The sequence below is a fragment of the Pipistrellus kuhlii genome, unplaced genomic scaffold, assembly GCF_014108245.1.
Source record: "Pipistrellus kuhlii isolate mPipKuh1 unplaced genomic scaffold, mPipKuh1.p scaffold_m20_p_11, whole genome shotgun sequence".
Taxonomy (NCBI): Eukaryota; Metazoa; Chordata; class Mammalia; order Chiroptera; family Vespertilionidae; genus Pipistrellus; species Pipistrellus kuhlii.
The window spans coordinates 42,252,112-42,270,224 of NW_023425416.1; the positions used below are offsets into that span (position 1 = coordinate 42,252,112).

At 35.0% G+C, this 18,113-nt stretch overlaps 1 protein-coding gene and 1 non-coding gene across 51 annotated transcripts in view; both read right to left on the bottom strand.

Moving 5' to 3' along the window:
• CLASP2 (cytoplasmic linker associated protein 2) overlaps window positions 1-18,113 on the bottom strand; it is a 133,652-nt gene that overhangs the window by 24,083 nt on the left and 91,456 nt on the right. For 21 of the 50 annotated variants that reach the window (XM_036431752.2, XM_045579357.1, XM_045579359.1 and 18 more), the window contains 6 exons: window positions 16,971-17,033; window positions 15,893-15,999; window positions 13,834-13,857; window positions 12,013-12,257; window positions 9,216-9,279; window positions 3,619-3,621 (listed from right to left, as the gene is read on the bottom strand). In XM_036431752.2, the coding sequence (XP_036287645.1) occupies window positions 3,619-3,621; window positions 9,216-9,279; window positions 12,013-12,257; window positions 13,834-13,857; window positions 15,893-15,999; window positions 16,971-17,033 (506 nt within the window). The remainder of the gene's footprint in view (window positions 1-3,618; window positions 3,622-9,215; window positions 9,280-12,012; window positions 12,258-13,833; window positions 13,858-15,892; window positions 16,000-16,970; window positions 17,034-18,113) is intronic. The other 29 variants (XM_045579361.1, XM_036431748.2, XM_036431732.2 and 26 more) reach the window with 7 other exon arrangements.
• LOC118715819 lies at window positions 7,392-7,495 on the bottom strand. Its single transcript, XR_004986972.1, has one exon. It is a non-coding gene; the product is annotated as a small nucleolar RNA U13 (small nucleolar RNA).

Here is an 18,113-nt window from a genome sequence, read left to right on the forward strand (position 1 = left end):
TCACAGACTTTTTGTTTTGCTATAAGATATATTACTTACTAAAACTGCCCCAAAAGTAATTTTAAATGATTTGGGATAACTATAACTAAAATATGTAAATTCAGGATACAAATTTACATATAAATTTTAATGATTTTTAAAAAGTCCTACTCTTCATTTCTATTGATTGGCTTATACCTGGTTCCAGTATTAACACACTAGTTTAAAAAAATTTTCTAAGATGAAAATCATTTTAAGGGAAGGAACGCTAATATTCATAAGTGATGTATGTCATTAAAATACTTATGAAAAGTGACTTACTTAATGTGTATTATATCTCTTTACAAGAAATTCCACAGCATACTGGAAAATTTGTTTCTAGGTAAATAGGAAAAAAACTCTTAAGACAATGTCAGGCATGTTGTATTGAGACAATTTATAATCACAAGTTATAAAAACTATGGTTTAAAAAAGTTAATCTGAAAGTAACTACTTTAATTTGAAAATTAAAAAATTTGTTCTCAATACATACTTTATTTCTAGAATCTCCTTTATACAATTATATATATTTTTCCTCATGTTAGAAATAAAGGATTTTTCTATTAAAATTTTAACTAAGCTTTAACATTGTATAAACTAGAAAATATAAACTTTCATTATTTGCTTAAAATGCTCTGTATTTGTAAAAGCAGGAACTATGACTATGTACTTAAAATTTTTAGTACTCTGATCCCAGGCAGCATTGCTTCAACAATGCTCTTATTCACAATGCAGTCATTAACTTCTGTCCCACCCCCACAGCCAAACAACCTGGCTTCTATTAGATTAAAAACTCGGCCTACTGCTAAATTAAAACTGTCTCTGGCCCTCAATTCAGGACTCAGAATACTGTTGAACTTCACTAGACCTACTCTCTGACAAATGCATAAATCTAATCTAGTACTCACTTTTACTGGTACCTGGCAAATCTATTCAGCCAGGTGTGTTGGAGATGGTTAGCGCCTACTTAGAAAGTAGACTAATAAATATTCACGAATTTTGTGAGCTGGTTGGTAGCTTGAAATAAGCCTATGCAGGGGTATTTACACTTCTGAAATTATAGCAAACACCATAGATCAGGGCTTCCTGCCTTTCTCCCAGTCCTGGTTTACAACTACACCACTCTCTTAATTCTTGCCTATTTTCCTAAAGACTCCAAGTTTAAGCTTTTACTATACCAAAATCCATTCTGAAAACTATAAACATTTGAATGCCTGGGTCAACTTTCCAATTTTATTTAGTTCTTAGGAAAGAGAACCAGAAAAGTGTCCTGCCCAATGTTTCCATAGCTGGTTTTCGGTTGTGTTCTATTTATTCTATTGCTAAATAACTTAGCTTATCTACTTTACTGTCATTCACCATAGAATTCTCCATTCACTTTTCTCCAACTTTGATTTCATTTATAGCTACACTTCCAATAACTGTCTCTCTAAAAGAGAGCCATTTTGCCCTGCAGACATGGCTCACAGGTTGAGTGCCAACGTATGAACCAGAATATCACAGTTCAATTCCTGGTCAGGGCACATGCCCAGGCTGCCGGCTCAATCCCTTGTAGAGGGTGTGCAGGGGGCAGCTGATCAATGATTCTCTCTCATTGTTGATATTTCTACCTCTCCCTGCCTCTCTCCAATCAATAAAAATATATATATTTTTAAAAAGAGCCATTTTCTTTGTAAGACTAGTATTTATCTTCTGTATTCTTGCTCTTTAAAATATGGTCTCCTCCACTATATATTTATTCTCACTTAAATACTTTCTTTACGGATGCAAAAGATGCTGTCTTAAGAATTTCTCCTTCAATTTCCATCTTAATGTTCCCACTATTGACCTTTTAATCGTGACATGTAGTAGCTTTTCATGAACTTAGTATGCTTGGTCATTCTGAAGCTTGATACTGTTTTACTCTTATTTTTTCCCTTCTTTCTTCCATTCTTGTTGCCAAGCATATATTCCTCTGCATCCCCAATGTGGGGTGATTTAAGAGCCAGTCTTCCCCCTGATTCTCTTTCAATAGGAAGTATGACCGTGACAGGGCCTTTCTGACCTAGCCTACTAAGTCCCAGGACTTCTAGAACAGTTCTCTCTTTTGACCTTCCTCAATCTATCAATCTCACCATCACTGTAGGCACCAGGCCTTTCTGACCAGGTCTGGGTTTTTGTAGTAGCCAGTCTTTAGTTTTTCTATTTCTGTATACCAGGGTGGAAAAAGCATTTCTGGAATAGGCCAGATAGTACATGTGCTAAGCTTTTGCAGGCCACATGATAGTGTTTGTCACAACTATTTAACTCCGCTGTTGCCGCACAAACACAGTATGCAAGCACACGAACATAGCTGTGTTCCAATATAACTTTATTTACAAAACAGGTAGCAGGCCAAATCATGCTTTTTTCTCACCATAATATTGCATCATGTACTTGAACCAAGTTCAAGGTTATTAGAGGCTGTGGATCAAGTATAAAGTTGTTCAATGAATGTGTAGGAAAAGTTCCTTGAAGAGTAAGAATTATCTCCTAAGTGAAACTTGCCCTGTAATGAACTGGCAGCCAAGCTTTTTTCTCCGATGCAAGGGAAGCTATATAAGACTCCCTTTACCTCAGCGAAATTTAACTTCTTTTTCTTCCTAAAACTTTCTGAATCTCCCACTTCTCAGGACTCAAGCTAGCCCAATAGTCTCTTTCTCTCATGCTAACATATCCAAAGTTGATGATCTTGCCAAACTATTGCTATTTCCTTCAAAAAGACTTCTCTGAGTCTCCTAAGTAAAAAGTTCTTTTGATTAAATATAATGTGAGTATAGCTAAATAAAAATGTATACGTGGTATTGATAGTTTTCTATATATAGAACTATACTATTATTTTTCAAAATACGTATATCCTATCAATGGTACTTACTAACTGGTAATATATATAGCTGTTATCTACATGTATCAATCTAAAAAAAATATATTGGGAATTTCACATAATATTTCTTACTTGATTGTCCTATCACAAAGAGTTTACTGTCAGATGTTGATACTCTCCCATTTCCTTATCTATGATTAAAGGAGAAAATGAAAAGTGAATATGCTAATATAATACTAGGGCTAAAAATTTGAAGAAAATGTTGAGAATCACTGCTCTGTTTGCTCTTATGGAATGACATTATTATAATATTAGAAAGTACATATGGGGTGTATGGAACTAAATTTTAAAAAATAATAGTGAAACTTGGAGATTATGTTATTAATTCAATGGAGCCAAACTTCAATGGAATCAACTTATGCTCCCACAAATCTCACAAATATAACTTATGGGGGGGGGGGGGAATCATAATATTTGAGCTATTACAATTGAGGCAGCCTTTTCTTAACCTTGCTTGTATCTTAGGTGTGCCAGTCATCAAATACAGAACAGAAGAACATAATCAAATTAGATTAATTAGTAGATTAAAAAGCACATCTCCAAACAGAATGACAGCTTGCAAAACTGCGAATAGCATTTCGTGGATTGCAAAGGGTCCAACACTGCATGAACTCTTCGGGAGAGAAAATAGAGAAAAAGGGTTAATTGCACAGTCATGCAGTAAAGTTAGGTTTCCAACAAATATTGAACCAACTTACTCTCTATTGAGAGTTCCAACACAGGGGACAGCATGCAAAAAGAAAAAAAGAAAAAAAAAGAAAAACACACAAATTAGTCGCCATCAATGCAAAATTCCTGTATGGAAGAAAAACACTTAGAAAATAAAAGTGACAAATGTTTTTCAGTTGTATGATAAACTCAAAATAGTTTTCAAAACAAGAGTTCAATGAGTAGTATGGAAAAAGAGCATGTGATTTTCCTGTCTCTCTCTCTCTCATCTCCTTACCAAGGATATTAAAAACAAAAAAATCCCCTCCCCCCCCAGACCCTATATCCTTGAGGCTCAACTTCTGGAAAGAATTGAAGACTAACAGACACCTGCCCGCACTTATGGACAATGCCAAAATTTGCTCCCAAAGCATGGCATCCAGAATTTTACTTTATTTTTTCCTCCTCAGAAGCAACAGACTTACAAATTATTTCTGTGAAGGCTTGGAACAATTACTATTGTTTGGAAGTAAAAATTAAGTGTTTATACCACAACTTTTAATTTTTCCCAGATAAGGTGAGTGTCACGGTCTCCTGATCCTAGGACCACAGGCAGCTCAGTACCTAGAACACTCTCCAGACCAGATGAGACCTTCCAGGGCGCTCAACTGTGTCCCATTTTAGTAGTTCCAGGCTGAATTCCTACCCTTGCTGTTCAAGACTCAGGAGCGTGACTTCAAGGGGTAGAAAGGACCACAGAGATTATAAAATGCCAACTGAAAACAAGCACTTCAGTGAGGATGGCTCTTTTCAACTAGTCCCTTCAGAGATTAAGGCTAGAACATAGAATAGATTTTGGCATTACACTCCTTACACTTGAGGGGAAAATGGGTCTAGAGCAGTCAAAATAAAAATCATCCCTAACTCCTTAATATCTCAAACTTATTAAATTTAAATGTAGTTTTTAAAAACTTACATTGTGCTTGCTGCGTTCTAAAGGCTTTATAGATACAATTCACTTAATCCTTGTCCCAATTATATGAGGTGGGACTTACTATTAACTCTATTTTACAGACTAGAGGCCTAGTGCACAAATTTCTTCAGAGAAGGTATGAAGTTGAAAGAAGAGGGCCTAGGACAGGACTCTACTCTAAGCCAACATTAACATTACTAAAACAAGCAGAGAGATAGGTGTTTGCAAATAAGAGCAGAAGAAATGGTGTGAAAGAGACTAAGTAAGGCACAACAGAAGGAGAAAACCCGATCTCTTCCTCCTCTCCTACAGCACAGTCCTTAAAATGACAGAAAGAACACGCTGAATAAACAAAAAGGGATGGCAATCAACAATCTGAAATTTATGAGAAATTCCTAACCACTCTGAGAGCATATTATCAAGACACTTGATACACATTGTATTTATGTAGTCGAACAACAACTTCAAAGTAAGCCCTCCTTCCATTTCAACTGGAAGAAAGGTAGGAAGAATGGGTTGATGTGTAGTTAAGTTTGCTGTTTTAGAGTTAGGAAATGGAGTAAGAGGCTAGCACATCTACTTGGGGCATGAGATGGGTAGGGAGGTGAACAGGGCTTGATTTTTGAGGACAGACTATTTAACACGGTCTCTATGGAGGACAGAAGAGAAAGATAAGAGGAAGAGAATTATCAGGCAGCCCTGAATACTTAGACAAAAATCACAGATCAGAGATGGAGAATGGCTGGAATATATAGGAATGCACAGGGATGGTTTCACCCAGGAGGGGCTAGAGTATATTGTTCCAACCTTTAATCAGTAGCATGAACCTCTCCAGTAAAAGGTCTTTAAAAAAAAAATTGGCCCTAGCTGGTTTGGCTCAGTGGATAGAGCGTAGGCCTATGGACTAAAGGGTCCTGGGTTCAGTTCTGGATAAGGGCACATACCTGAGGCTCCTCCTCAGGCCCAAAACCTGGTCAGGACTCATGCAGGAGGCAACCAATAGATGTGTTTCTCTCACATTGATGTTTTTTTCTGTCTTTCCTTCTCTTCCACTCTCCCTAAAAATCAATGAAAAGCCGAAACCGGTTTGGCTCAGTGGATAGAGCATCAGCCTGTGGACTGAAGGGACCCAGGTTCAATTCCAGTCAGGGGCATGTATCCTGGCTGCAGGCACATCCCCAGTAGGGAGTGTGCAGGATGCAGCTGATCGATTTTCTCTTTCATCGATGTTTCTAACTTTCTATCCCCTCTCTCTTTCTCTCTGTAAAAAATCAATGAAATATATATTTTTTTAAATCAATGAAAAAATATCCTCAGGTGAGGATTTAAAAAAATTTGATTTGAGAGGGGGGAGTAGGAGGGGACACTGGTTGGTTGTTCCACTTATTTATGCATTCACTGGTTGGTTCTTGTACTAGTATGTGCACTGATCAGGGATCCAACCCCCAACATTGGTGTAAAAGGTTGATGCTCTAACTTTGTTACCCAGCCAGGACTTAAAGGGTCTTAACTATATGTTTCTATTTTAGTGTCAGTAACTTAAGAGTTGATACAGAACAAGAGCAGCAAACTGCAGTCTGTGTAAGAATGGTTTATATTTTTTAAAAAATTTAAGTCAACAGGCCAGTTAGTGACACATGAAAATTATGAGAACTAAAATGTCAACATTCATAAAGTTTTATTGTAAGCCAGCCATCTTCATTTGTTCATACATTGTCTATGGATGCCTTCATGCTATTAATGGCCGAGTTGAATAGTTATGACAGAGATAATTTTGGCCCACAAAAACTTAGGTACTATCCAGCCCTTTACAGACTCTTGATAAAGAACTAAACTGTATTTGAAAGAAAAGTATAAAAAACAGTTGCTTGATATGAAAGGTTGCAGCTGTTGACACTTTATAAAGATATGTTTTAAAAAGGGATGGGGAAATATCTGCTATTTTAATAATGGCAGGATATAATGCTAAAAACTTGAAATCAAACCTCTAACTAAGGATATAGTGATATTAGAGGCCCAGGGCACGAAATTCGTGCATGGGGGGGCGGGAAGGGGGCAGAAGGTGTGTCCCTCAGCCTCTCCAATCTGGGATTCCTCTCATAATCCAGGATTGATGGCTCCCAACCGCTTACCTGACTGCCTGCCTAATTTTCCCTAACCACTTCTGCCTGCCAGCCTGATCACCCTCTAACTACTCCCCTGCCAGCCTGATCGACACCTAACTGCTCTCTTGCCTGACTGCCCCCTAACTACTCCTCTCTGCCAGCCTGGTCACCTCCAACTGCCCTCCCCTGCTGGCCCAGTCACCCCTAACTGCCCTCCCCTGCCAGCCCGATTGCCCCTAACTGCCCTCCTCTGCTGGCCTTGTTTCCCCCAACTACCCACCCCTGCAGGCCTGATCCCTCCCAACTGCCCTCCCCTGCTGGCTTGATCACCCACAACTGCCCTCCCTGATGGCCATCTTTGATCACATGGGGCGGCCATCTTGTGTATTGGAGTGATGGTTAATTTGTATATTACCTCTTTATTAGATAGGATAGCCTGTTTATCCTAGTAAATTACATTACTGGCAGAGCCTCTCTTGGACAATCACCAAAAACAAGTTAAACAAAAATCTTCCAAGTACATTTATCTTCACTGAACTAACTGAAACAACAAAAAATCAAACCAGACAAAGCTAGATGGGTCACTAAGAACTGTTAAAAAATTCTAAGAGGAAAAACTAAAAAGTTTCCTTCCTGAAAATTCTAGGGAGGGCGGTAGCTGGTTCTTCATATCTATTAAGAGAGGCCAAATAATTCCTTTACAGGCTTCACACTCAGCTTTCTTCTTCTTTTTTTTTTTCCCCCACGTCAGACGGGTCATGTGCCAAAAGTGTAACAAGGTTAATGGGCGGCACATCTCACACAGCCACGTGAACACCCAATCATCACGCTTGTGAACTCCGAAAGAATCACACACTCAGCTTCCTTATCTTATTTCCAAGAGACTCTTAAAAAGTGTTTCTCCTTATTTCATGTAAATTGTAGCATCCAACTAAATCATAGTATTGTCTTAACAGACAATCAAAAATTGTGACTTCAAGAAATAAACTTGGCTCAGTCTTCTACCTTCCAGGAGGAATAAAATTATTAGAGATGTTTTAAAACTTTTCATTTTAAAGTTGTACAGATTATTAAAATATCTTTTTAGAAAACAAGTCCACACAGATCATAACTGTCTTGTCCTTTGGCTTATATTGCCAACAAAGTACATCAACAGTTAATTTGTTCAGAATTTATTAAAAAAAAATTTGCACTAGCTGAAACCGGTTTGGCTCAGTGGTAGAGCATCAGTCTGCGGACTGAAGGGTCCCAGGTTCGATTCCGGTCAAGAGCATGTACGTTGGTTGCAGGCACATCCCCAGTAGGGGGTGTGCAAGAGGCAGCTGGTCGATGTTTCTCTCTCATCGATGTTTCTAGCTCTCTCTCTCTCTCCCTTCCTCTCTGTAAAAAATCAATAAAATATATTTTTTTAAAATTTGCACTAAGGCAAATCCTACAACTGTAAATAAATAGTGGTACCAATGTCAGTATAAAATTGTAGTTACCTACCTACAGTTTGAGAGTTATAAATTTTTAAAGTTTTATTAAATAAACTGCTTTAATCTTTGTCTTAAATGGGATTTTTACATTCTTGGATAAAATAAATATACCTTCTGATAGAAAATAATATTTTAAAATTACTATTTTAAAATATTAGTAATTTATTAGCTGGATTTTAGATTAAAGTGGGATTTTAATATTTTTAACTAGTGTTGTTAAGTAATGAAAAGATCAGAGATAGAAAAAAAAGGAGAGAAAATGATATGTGCAACAATAAAATGAAAAGAAAAAAAAACACCACACAGTAAAGTAAAATTCATTAATATTTTTCTTATAATTTCCTTTTCATATCTCCCTCTCATCTGGGTTAGAAATGCTCATGTAGATACCTGGTGTCTGTCCTAAAGGAAAATACATAATAAAGTTTTACCATTGTCAATACACTGCTGAAAACAAAATAAATGAATATATTTTACAATAGTAATGTCCATCAAATAAAGCAAAATTTCACAGTACATATGCAGATTATGTAGAAGTACTTAATCAAATATGTTTTAATCAACACTAAAAACTGAATAACATTCTTAAATTTTTATGGACTATTTCAATATACAAATTGCTTCTTTCAGATTACTATTGCTAAAGCCATACTTTGTGTTATTTAATAAAAATTTTTTCTACAAAACTGTTCTTTTAAGATAGTATATGTTTACATTAATGTTGTAATAATCAGAGAAGAAAACTACATAAAAAGTTACAAACTTACCCAATTATTTCCTTTATAAAAAGTGGAATGTTTTAAAATACAAATACATATACTCATCTGACTAATTTATAAGAGTCCAGCTTGTTAAAATTCACTTCAGTTTGTAGTCTTAGACATTCACTCTTCCAAGAAGCTTAAATGATTACCAGAGAGCAACTTCTAAATTATGTACGATATAAAACAATTTCAATTGTATTTGAAAAGATTATTACAATTCTAGGGCAATAATAAAAATGGCTTTATTTTGTTATTATTTTATTTCTTTTTTGGGCAATATACAAATGACACCTACAGGAGTAAATAATCTTAAATACTATAACATACCTTGCCATGAGGATCAGCAAACATTCTTGTGAAAATTTCACATAGTCTTTTCAGTTCAACTCGACTGTCAAAATAATAAAGTGGCCAATTAATATCTTGTTGTAGGAAGAAGTCACTTAAAAGTAACCTTACATATAATTGGGCTTAAAAAAATAAGCCCTCAAAACTGAGGAATTTGTAGGATTTAGTTGTTAGAGCTAAATATAAATTTATTGAATACAACAATAATTCTGTTGCAACCTACTTTACTCTAAAAGCTGAAAGTTATAAGGGAATAGAATTATATTTTATTAATGTAGCATGGCAGGGAAAACTGAACAAATGTTATTCCCAGAATCTTATCCTTTTAAAAGCAAACATGTTTTCTTAAATTCTGTCATTTCAGGGCTAAAATCTTTCTCAACTATGCCATTTAAGATGATATATTGAGCCTAGTATTACCCTAATTCTGATGGGACTGGGGACAATATTACAATATTTATTGCAGTGATTCGTGAAGTATGATATGCAAACATTAAACTATATTAAATAGTACATAGAAATATTTTCATTTTAAATTATATAGTGCTGATACTTCCTAAAATAAATACACAGCTAATAAAACCCTGATTTTAGGTATCAAGTCAGGAAGTAACCTTTTATTATCCACCACACTCAAATTTACACATTATCTGAAACCAGCTTCTTAAAGTGAAGTCTATAGAGCTTTAAAACATTATACAGATAAAAGCAAAGAACTCAGGGGAAAAAGCAAGTAAAAGCTATCAGGAAAAAAAAAAAAAAAAACAACCAAAAAAAACCCCAAACCAGCACAAACTAAAAACCCATATAAACTTCTCTCCTTAAAGAAATTCATTCCAATTCCATTTCATATTACTCTAAGATTCAAATATTACACAAACACTAAAAATATACCTTAATTTTCAGGTGAACATAAATTCTTTCCTCTTGGTAACATTTTTCATTTAACATCTACCCTGTTTCCCCGAAAATAAGACAGTGTCTTATATTAATTTTTGCTCCCAAAGATGCGCTATGTCTTATTTTCAGGGGATGTCTTATTTTTCCATGAAGAAGAATACGGTACACATTTATTGTTAAATGAAAATAAAGGAAATTTATTACCTGTATAAGGTACGGTAGTACGGTAGTTGTCAACACAAACGAGACAAACTGTGAATCCTACAGTATCAAGAATTTACTCATTTATTCAATGAGTAACATTGATCATCATAACAATCCAATTCCTGAATTTCCTGGTGAATTTCTTGTGGCTCCATTTCTTTCAGAATCAGTGGACCAAATCTCTCATGTTTAGCCTAGGGGGGCCTTATTTTCAGGGGGATGCCTTATATTTCACTCAGAAGGAAACCTGTAAGTAGGTCTTATTTTCGGAGGATGTCTTATTTTCGGGGAAACACGGTATTTGTGAATAAAACGTATCATTTTAAAATGTTTTTGCTCTAGCCTGTGTGGCTTTGTTGGTTGGGCATCAACCTGGGCACTGAAAGGTTCCTGGTTTGATTCCCAGTCAGGGTACATGCCTGGTTGTAGGCTCAACCTCTGGCAGGGGGCAGCCAACTGATGTTTCATTCTCAAAGCAATATTTCTCTCTCTCACCCTCTCCCTTCCTCTACCTAAAATCAACTTTAAAAATCTTTTTAAAAAAGTTTCTTTAGCCTGGCCAGTGTGGCTCAATGATTGCACGTTGCCCTATGAACCAGGAGGTCATGGTTCAATTCCAGGTCAGGGCACACGCCTGGGTTGCAGGCTGAATCCTCAATGTGAAATGTACAGGAGGCAGCTGATCAATGACTCTTTTTCATCATTGATGTTTCTCTCTCTCTCTTTCCCTCTCCATTCCTCTCTGAAATCAAGAAAAAAAAATTTTTTTTAAATAAATTTTTAAAAATTGATTTCAGAGAGGAAGAGAGAAGGAGATAGACACATCAATGATCAGAGAGAATCACCGATTGGCTGCCTCTTGCAGGCCCCCTCCTGGGGATCGAGCCTGCAATCAAGGCATTTGCCCTTTACTGGAATCAAACCCGGAACCTTTCAGTGTGCAGGCCAACAGTGAGCCAAACTGGTTAGGACAGAAAAATTTAAAAAAAAAAAAAAGTATTTTATTGATTTTTTTACAGAGAGGAAGGGAGAGGGAGAGAGTTAGAAATATCGATCAGCTGCCTCCCGTATCCCCCCCCCCCCCACTGGGGATGTGCCCGCAACCAAAGTACATGCCCTTGACTGGAATCGAACCTGGGACCCTTCAGTCTGCAGGCCAATGCTCTATCCACTGAGCCAAACCGGTTACGGCAGAAAAAAATATTTAAAAAAAAATGTTTCTTTAAGTAGAATAAGTGAATTTGAAAATTTCTTAATATAATATATAATAGTACAGATCATCTGAAAGGACTGAAGATTGGGAAAGTATTTTAAATACCACCTTCTAAATTCAGGACAAGTCTTTTCATATACCAGTACCTCTAAAGTGTTATAGAAACCAAAGTCAAGTAAAAAAGTGCTAAATAGGCCGAAACCGGTTTGGCTCAGTGGTAGAGCGTCGGCCTGCGGACTGAAAGGTCCCAGGTTCGATTCCGGTCAAGGACATGTACACTGGTTGCGGGCACATCCCCGGTAGGGGGTGTGCAAGAAGCAGCTGGTCGATGTTTCTCTCTCATCGACGTTTCTAGCTCTCTATCCCTCTCTCCTCCTCTCTCAAAAAAAATCAATAAAATATATTAAAAAAAAAAAAAAGTGCTAAATAGGACAACTATTTTAAGGCAGCACAACTCACCTCAGTGTTCTCTGATTTTTTAGTAAGTTCTGCAAACCCAGAAGGCCTTCTTTCCTTTCTGACCAGTTGGAACTAGCACACCGATTGAGGACTTCTGCCACATCTTCGGTCTGCCTCATATACGTAGGAATACTACCATTTCGAGAACTGTAGGAGCGTTCTGAACAAGCACTAGACGCATCGCTGTTGGCATCATCGTCTGAATGCATTCCATATGACTCATATCTTCTTCGAGCAGGTTTTTTCTGTTATATACATAAAGATTCTTATTAGGGATAGCTAAAAGAACACTGGTATTTCACAATTTCCACTGATACAAAAGGACTGATTTTTGTTTTAAAATCAGTACAAAGCATGCTGCTAAATATTTTAATAATATAATGTCAATATTTAGGGTTTTTTCCCCCCAAAAAAACATGTTTTAGGATTTAGTAGAAGATGAACTATTCTTTATGGGAAGTGGTAGAAGCAGAATAACACTATCAAAGTTCAGATATGTAAGTAGGAAGTGATAAAAAAAAATGTGTTTTCCTTCTTTCTTCTTTTCTTGGAAAACCAAGGACTACCAAATTATAAATGAGCAGAAACTGTACTGGAAATCTGAGTTTCTGAGTTGGTAAGAAACTACCGTTGTTTCCCTGAAAATAAGACCTAGCGCAACTTTGGGAGAAAAAATTAATATAAGACACTATCTTATTTTCGGGGAAACAGGGTATTACCTTTTTAAAGGATGAGACTGGATTAGGAAATGGACAATGGATTAAAAAAAACCACTCAAGTAAAGTTCTATTTTTCCTGTCTACATCTCTTTCCTCTCTACTCTCTTTTACCTCCACTATCATGTCTCTTCCACTCCTTTTCCCTTTATACACAACTCTCATGTCACCTTGAGACGTAAAATACAAAAAATGATGAGAACCAGTTTTGCTTACTATTATTTATAGGAGGCAAGCTTCTTGAGGATCCTTTAAGTTTTCCCCAATGTGTCTATACCATCTATTTGAATAAATATGAGAAAGTATATTTAGATTCCTTTACATGTTTATTAAACACTAGAGGCCCAATGCACAAAATTCGTGCAAGAGGAGGCCTTCCTTCCCCTGGCTGACGGTACCTGCTTCCCTCTGGCACCTGGGACCCGAGCTTTCCTTGTAGCCCTGGCTTCATTCTGGAAGGTATTCTGGTTTAATTAGCATATTATGCTTTTATTATTATAGATATGTAACTGCTAATTATACTTTGCATATCAAAAGTGAAATGAGAGAGTAAATGGATTATTTGACATTTCCTAGGGAAAATTAAAAGCAAATCTTTATGTAATCTAAAATCTGTTAAATAGAATAAGTGAATTTGAAAAGTGAGAGGTGAAGACATTTCTACAAAATAGGTTAAGCACTATTATTTAAATAGTTCCAGATGGCTATAAATTCTCCAAATTCTAAAATCTAAAAGAAATATAATTCGAATCAAATTCAAAAATTATATAATGACGTTTCTACCACTAAATGCCTCATATTATTCAGAGATCCCAACTTAATTTAGAATAGCAGTAATGTGACATTCCCCGTGTTGAGCTCCAGGATTTGTTAAAGATATTCGTGTGAATGACGTCATCTATTTGTATGAAGTACTTAAAGTTTAAAGGATGAGAACCCCAATATCTACCTATTCTTAATCAAACATATAAAAAAACAAAACAGAATGTATGTCTTAAGATTTTATTCACTTGAAGTTTTTATAGTACACTATCATCTGTTAATGTGAAAAAGGAAAGAAAAAGTTACGGTATCATAAGATTTCATAAAGTAGCAATGTCTATACCTTAGTCCGCATGTCTCCTAAGAGCTGAGAGCAGTAAATTTTTAAAGAGAAAAATTAAAAATAATGAAGAACATTTTGCTACACAGCACAATGAAGTAGGAATACATAATGCTCATAATGAGAAACATTAAACTTTTTAATATATAGATACATAAGAACAGCTTATTAGCAGGCTATATCTTTAATTTCACCAATATATTTTAGTCCAAAGAAAAATATGTAGCATAAAAATATTCCCTTAACCAGTTTTCCCAATTCAAGTCTTCCTATTTGGATCCTTTTGTTATTTCCAAAGTTAACTTTATTCCTATAATTTTTTCCATGGTCCAAATTGGAAAGTCTTTTCCTAAAAACTGATATTTATAACTGGAATACCTATACTATGCAAATAATGAAAATAGATAGAATCAATTTATTGGGATTCAGCTTTTAGGCCCTGGTGGTTAAATATTCCCTATATAAGCCAAACACAAAATCTCAATATTTAGTATTGTAAGTAATATTTTTAAAAAACCTCATTAAATTAAAATAAAATTTACATGAGCAGAATTTAACTGGTAAATCATCTGTTTAAAAAAAAACTAGAGAAAAAAAGAAACTAGAAAATATGAATTGAAAATCATAAATTTAAAACATCTGATTTAGTATCATCAGAACAAGATGTGATCAATATATCCAATGCCCAAGAGAATGAAGCTCCTACTTAGTTACTTTAATTTATTTAAAAATAATCAAATGGTGGAGATAAAAAGAAAAACTAAGCACATATAGATTGTCAGAGCAGATTTACACATATTACTACATGTGATGACAAATATTTTTTTAAACTTGTTTTTAAAACTTTTTTGGCAAAAATATATTATATCAACACTGAGTAAGATTGAGCTATAGTTTTAAAAGGTACAATGTATTTTTTAATTTCAAAACAAAGATGAGGCCTTTTTTAAGTTTCAAGATTAATGTAATTTGAAAAAGGAAGTGTCATACTGAATTGACTTAGGAAACTGGCAAAAGCCCATTATTTTAATTGTTTCAAATGACACTTCCTTCATAATTTTAAATGAGAAAAACAGCAGTGATATATTTAATGCACTCTTAAGAAAGAGTTTATCTGTATATTATGTTTTTATTATTTATTTATTTTTAAAAAATATTTTTATTTATCTCAGAGAGGTAGGGAGAGGGAGAGAGAGAAACATAGATGAGAAAGAATCATTGATTGGCTGCCTTCTGCACGCCCCACACTGGAGATTGAGCCCGCTACCCTGGCATGTGCCCTTGACCGGAATCGAAGCTGGGACCCTTCAGTCCACAGGCTGATGCTCTATCCACCAAGCCAAACTAGCTAGGGCTGTATTTTATATTTTTAAAGTTCACTTAAATGTATCAAGCATAAAGAACCAGAAAGATATATTAATTAAAATGTATCTTGAAGTTGTACTTTCAATTAGCTCTGAAAATACAAATAAATAAAAAACTAAGCAAAATCCTACTCTGAACTAAAACAATCTCCAAATATTCAAGGTTAACTTAGCCTTGAAATTATATGCTCATAGAGTATATATTCTAATCTGTGAATAAAACACATCACCAGATTAGACATCAGTATTTATATATATATATATTTTTAAAATATATTTTATTGATTTTTTACAGAGAGGAAGGGAGAGAGAGAGCTAGAAACGTCGATGAGAGAGAAACATTGACCAGCTGCCTCTTGCACACCCCCTACCGGGGATGTGCCCGCAACCAACGTACATGCCCCTCACCGGAATCGAACCCGGGACCTTTCAGTCCACAGACCGACGCTCTACCACTGAGCCAAACCGGTTTCGGCAGTATTTATATTTTTGATATCCCATCAATTACTATTGGCCATCATTTAATTAATAAAGATCAAGAATTAATTATACTGCTTTTAATACTGGTCACATTTGATCTTCCTATATTCAAACCATAAGAATTTTCCCACCCTCCTTCTGCCCCTGTGGACTGGCTTACTCATACATTAGTTTCATAATTAGAACATCTATAAAGATAAGAAAATAAAGAAAAGTACCAAGGCATCTGCCACCGCCTCCTCCACATCAGAACCTGTGTTCAGGACTCGCATGGCACTGACGGAAGATGATAGTCGACTTGATTGGCTGATCCCATATCCTGGACCTAATTCACCAGAAGAAGGAAAACAGATTTGAGAGAGTCATAAATGTAACAGTGTCAGGTTAGAAACTTTAAGATCCTTAAGGAGAAGAAGAAGAAGAAGAAAAAAAAAAACCCAATGGGGAAAGCATTTTAAAAGCAATACAATATTTTCTGGTACATATAGTTTTTGGTCAATAAAACGGTAAAGGCAATTAAAATTGCTGACAATCTGTAAAAACTAAACTTAAAGACCAGCAGTTACAATACATTCACAATTAGAAGATGGAAGAAAGCATGGCTGGCTGACTAGGAGCTTACAAGTCTGTAGCATTATAATTAATCCAGCTCTCAGTCGGACCAATCTCATCCACATTGGTGAGACTAGAACAAATTTCAATCCTTACACCAATAATGATTAAGTTCACTGAAGCCACACCAGGACTTTAAAAGAGAAAAACTCCTCTAATTATTACCTCTTCTCCTGTAAGACAGGCTGAATTCATTTTACAACTAAGACATATCATTTGATATTTGTTAAGTACCTACTAATAAGTGCCTGACATCTTGAAGTATGTGAAGACAAACCAGATGGGTTCTCCCCCTTAACTACTTTCTATACCATCATGCACAATTAAAACACTTCATCCACCATTTTGGTTTTTTTTTTTTTTTTTTTTTTTTTTTTAATGTACAAAGATGAGGTATATAACTGAGAACATAAAACAATTCTGTATTTAAAAATGACATAACTTAGATTATACAAAAAAACATGTACATCTGCCAATGAAAAAAATGTTCAAATAAGGTTGCCAAAGGGGAAAAATTAGTTGGAGGAAAATAAAAATACCACAAATGATTTATTCTCCAACAAATTAAATTTAAATAAAAAAACAAATTAATTTTAAAACATGAATATTATTCAATGGAAACTGAAAAGGACAAAAATCTGAGATGAATGCACAGATGAGAGTGAAAATGTACTCATCCTTCACCTGAGGCCCCATACACATCGGGGGCGTAGAGGGCACCAGTAGATCTGGAATGGTGTCTGGAGGCTGGAATAACAGGACCATACAAACCTCATCTATTACCACAGAAACAAGGAATAGTGGCAGCACTACAGGCAGGCAAGGAGAATTAGTTAACATTGGCATTACTTTTAATAGTTAAGGATCAGAACACTGCCAAACAGGGTAACTGAACATTAGCAATTGAACATCAACCTTGACACACAACAGATCTTACACCTTAGGGGACAGACAATCCCACAAGAGACAAAAAAAAAGTAAGTATTCAAATGGGAGGAAATGTCAAAAGTACAAGCATGAAACAAAAAAATGAGTTTTGTAGTTTAAAAAAAAAAAACCACTATGGTAACTAGTAATCAATAATAATCCTAGCTCCTCCAATCCTAAACCCAATGAAAGTTATTACTATTCTATTTTATAAATAGGAAAGCTAAAGCATAGAGAAAGATTAATTAACCTGATCAAAGCCACACTTGTATGTGATACACCTCAGTATCTTACTCTTTCAAGGCCTAGTATCTCACATTTACCATCTTCACATTGTTCAAAAGATAACATATATCATTTATGTTAACAAACATTTTTATTATAGTTCATAGACTGTAAATTCTACATTCAGTAGATTATTTAAATATTAACGTATATTTGAGCATCAAAAAAAGAACATTACAAATTTAATATTTAAAAAACCAAGAAATGTGTGAAACATCTCCATGCCCTTACGGCATTATTTCTCTAAATCTAAATTTACAATTTTAGATCTTAAAGTCCACAAGATCACTATAAAGGCAATATTTTTCATACATGTAGAAACAAATAAGTCAGGAAAAAATGCATATTGATATCTAACAAAATATATTACTTTTATTTTAAAATTACTCTTCTTCAGATATATTAATTAGAGCAGTTAAAATACTCTTGTTTCATAAATCACTCTTTCCTTTGCCACAGGAACTTAATAAGAATGATAATAAAGATTGAGGGAAGGATTAAACAGATATACTGCTGCACAAAATGCTTTATTAGACCTTGAAAGATAATTCATTTATTGTTAGTAAACATACTTATATATAGTTTTTAAAATATATACATTTTTATTGATTTCAG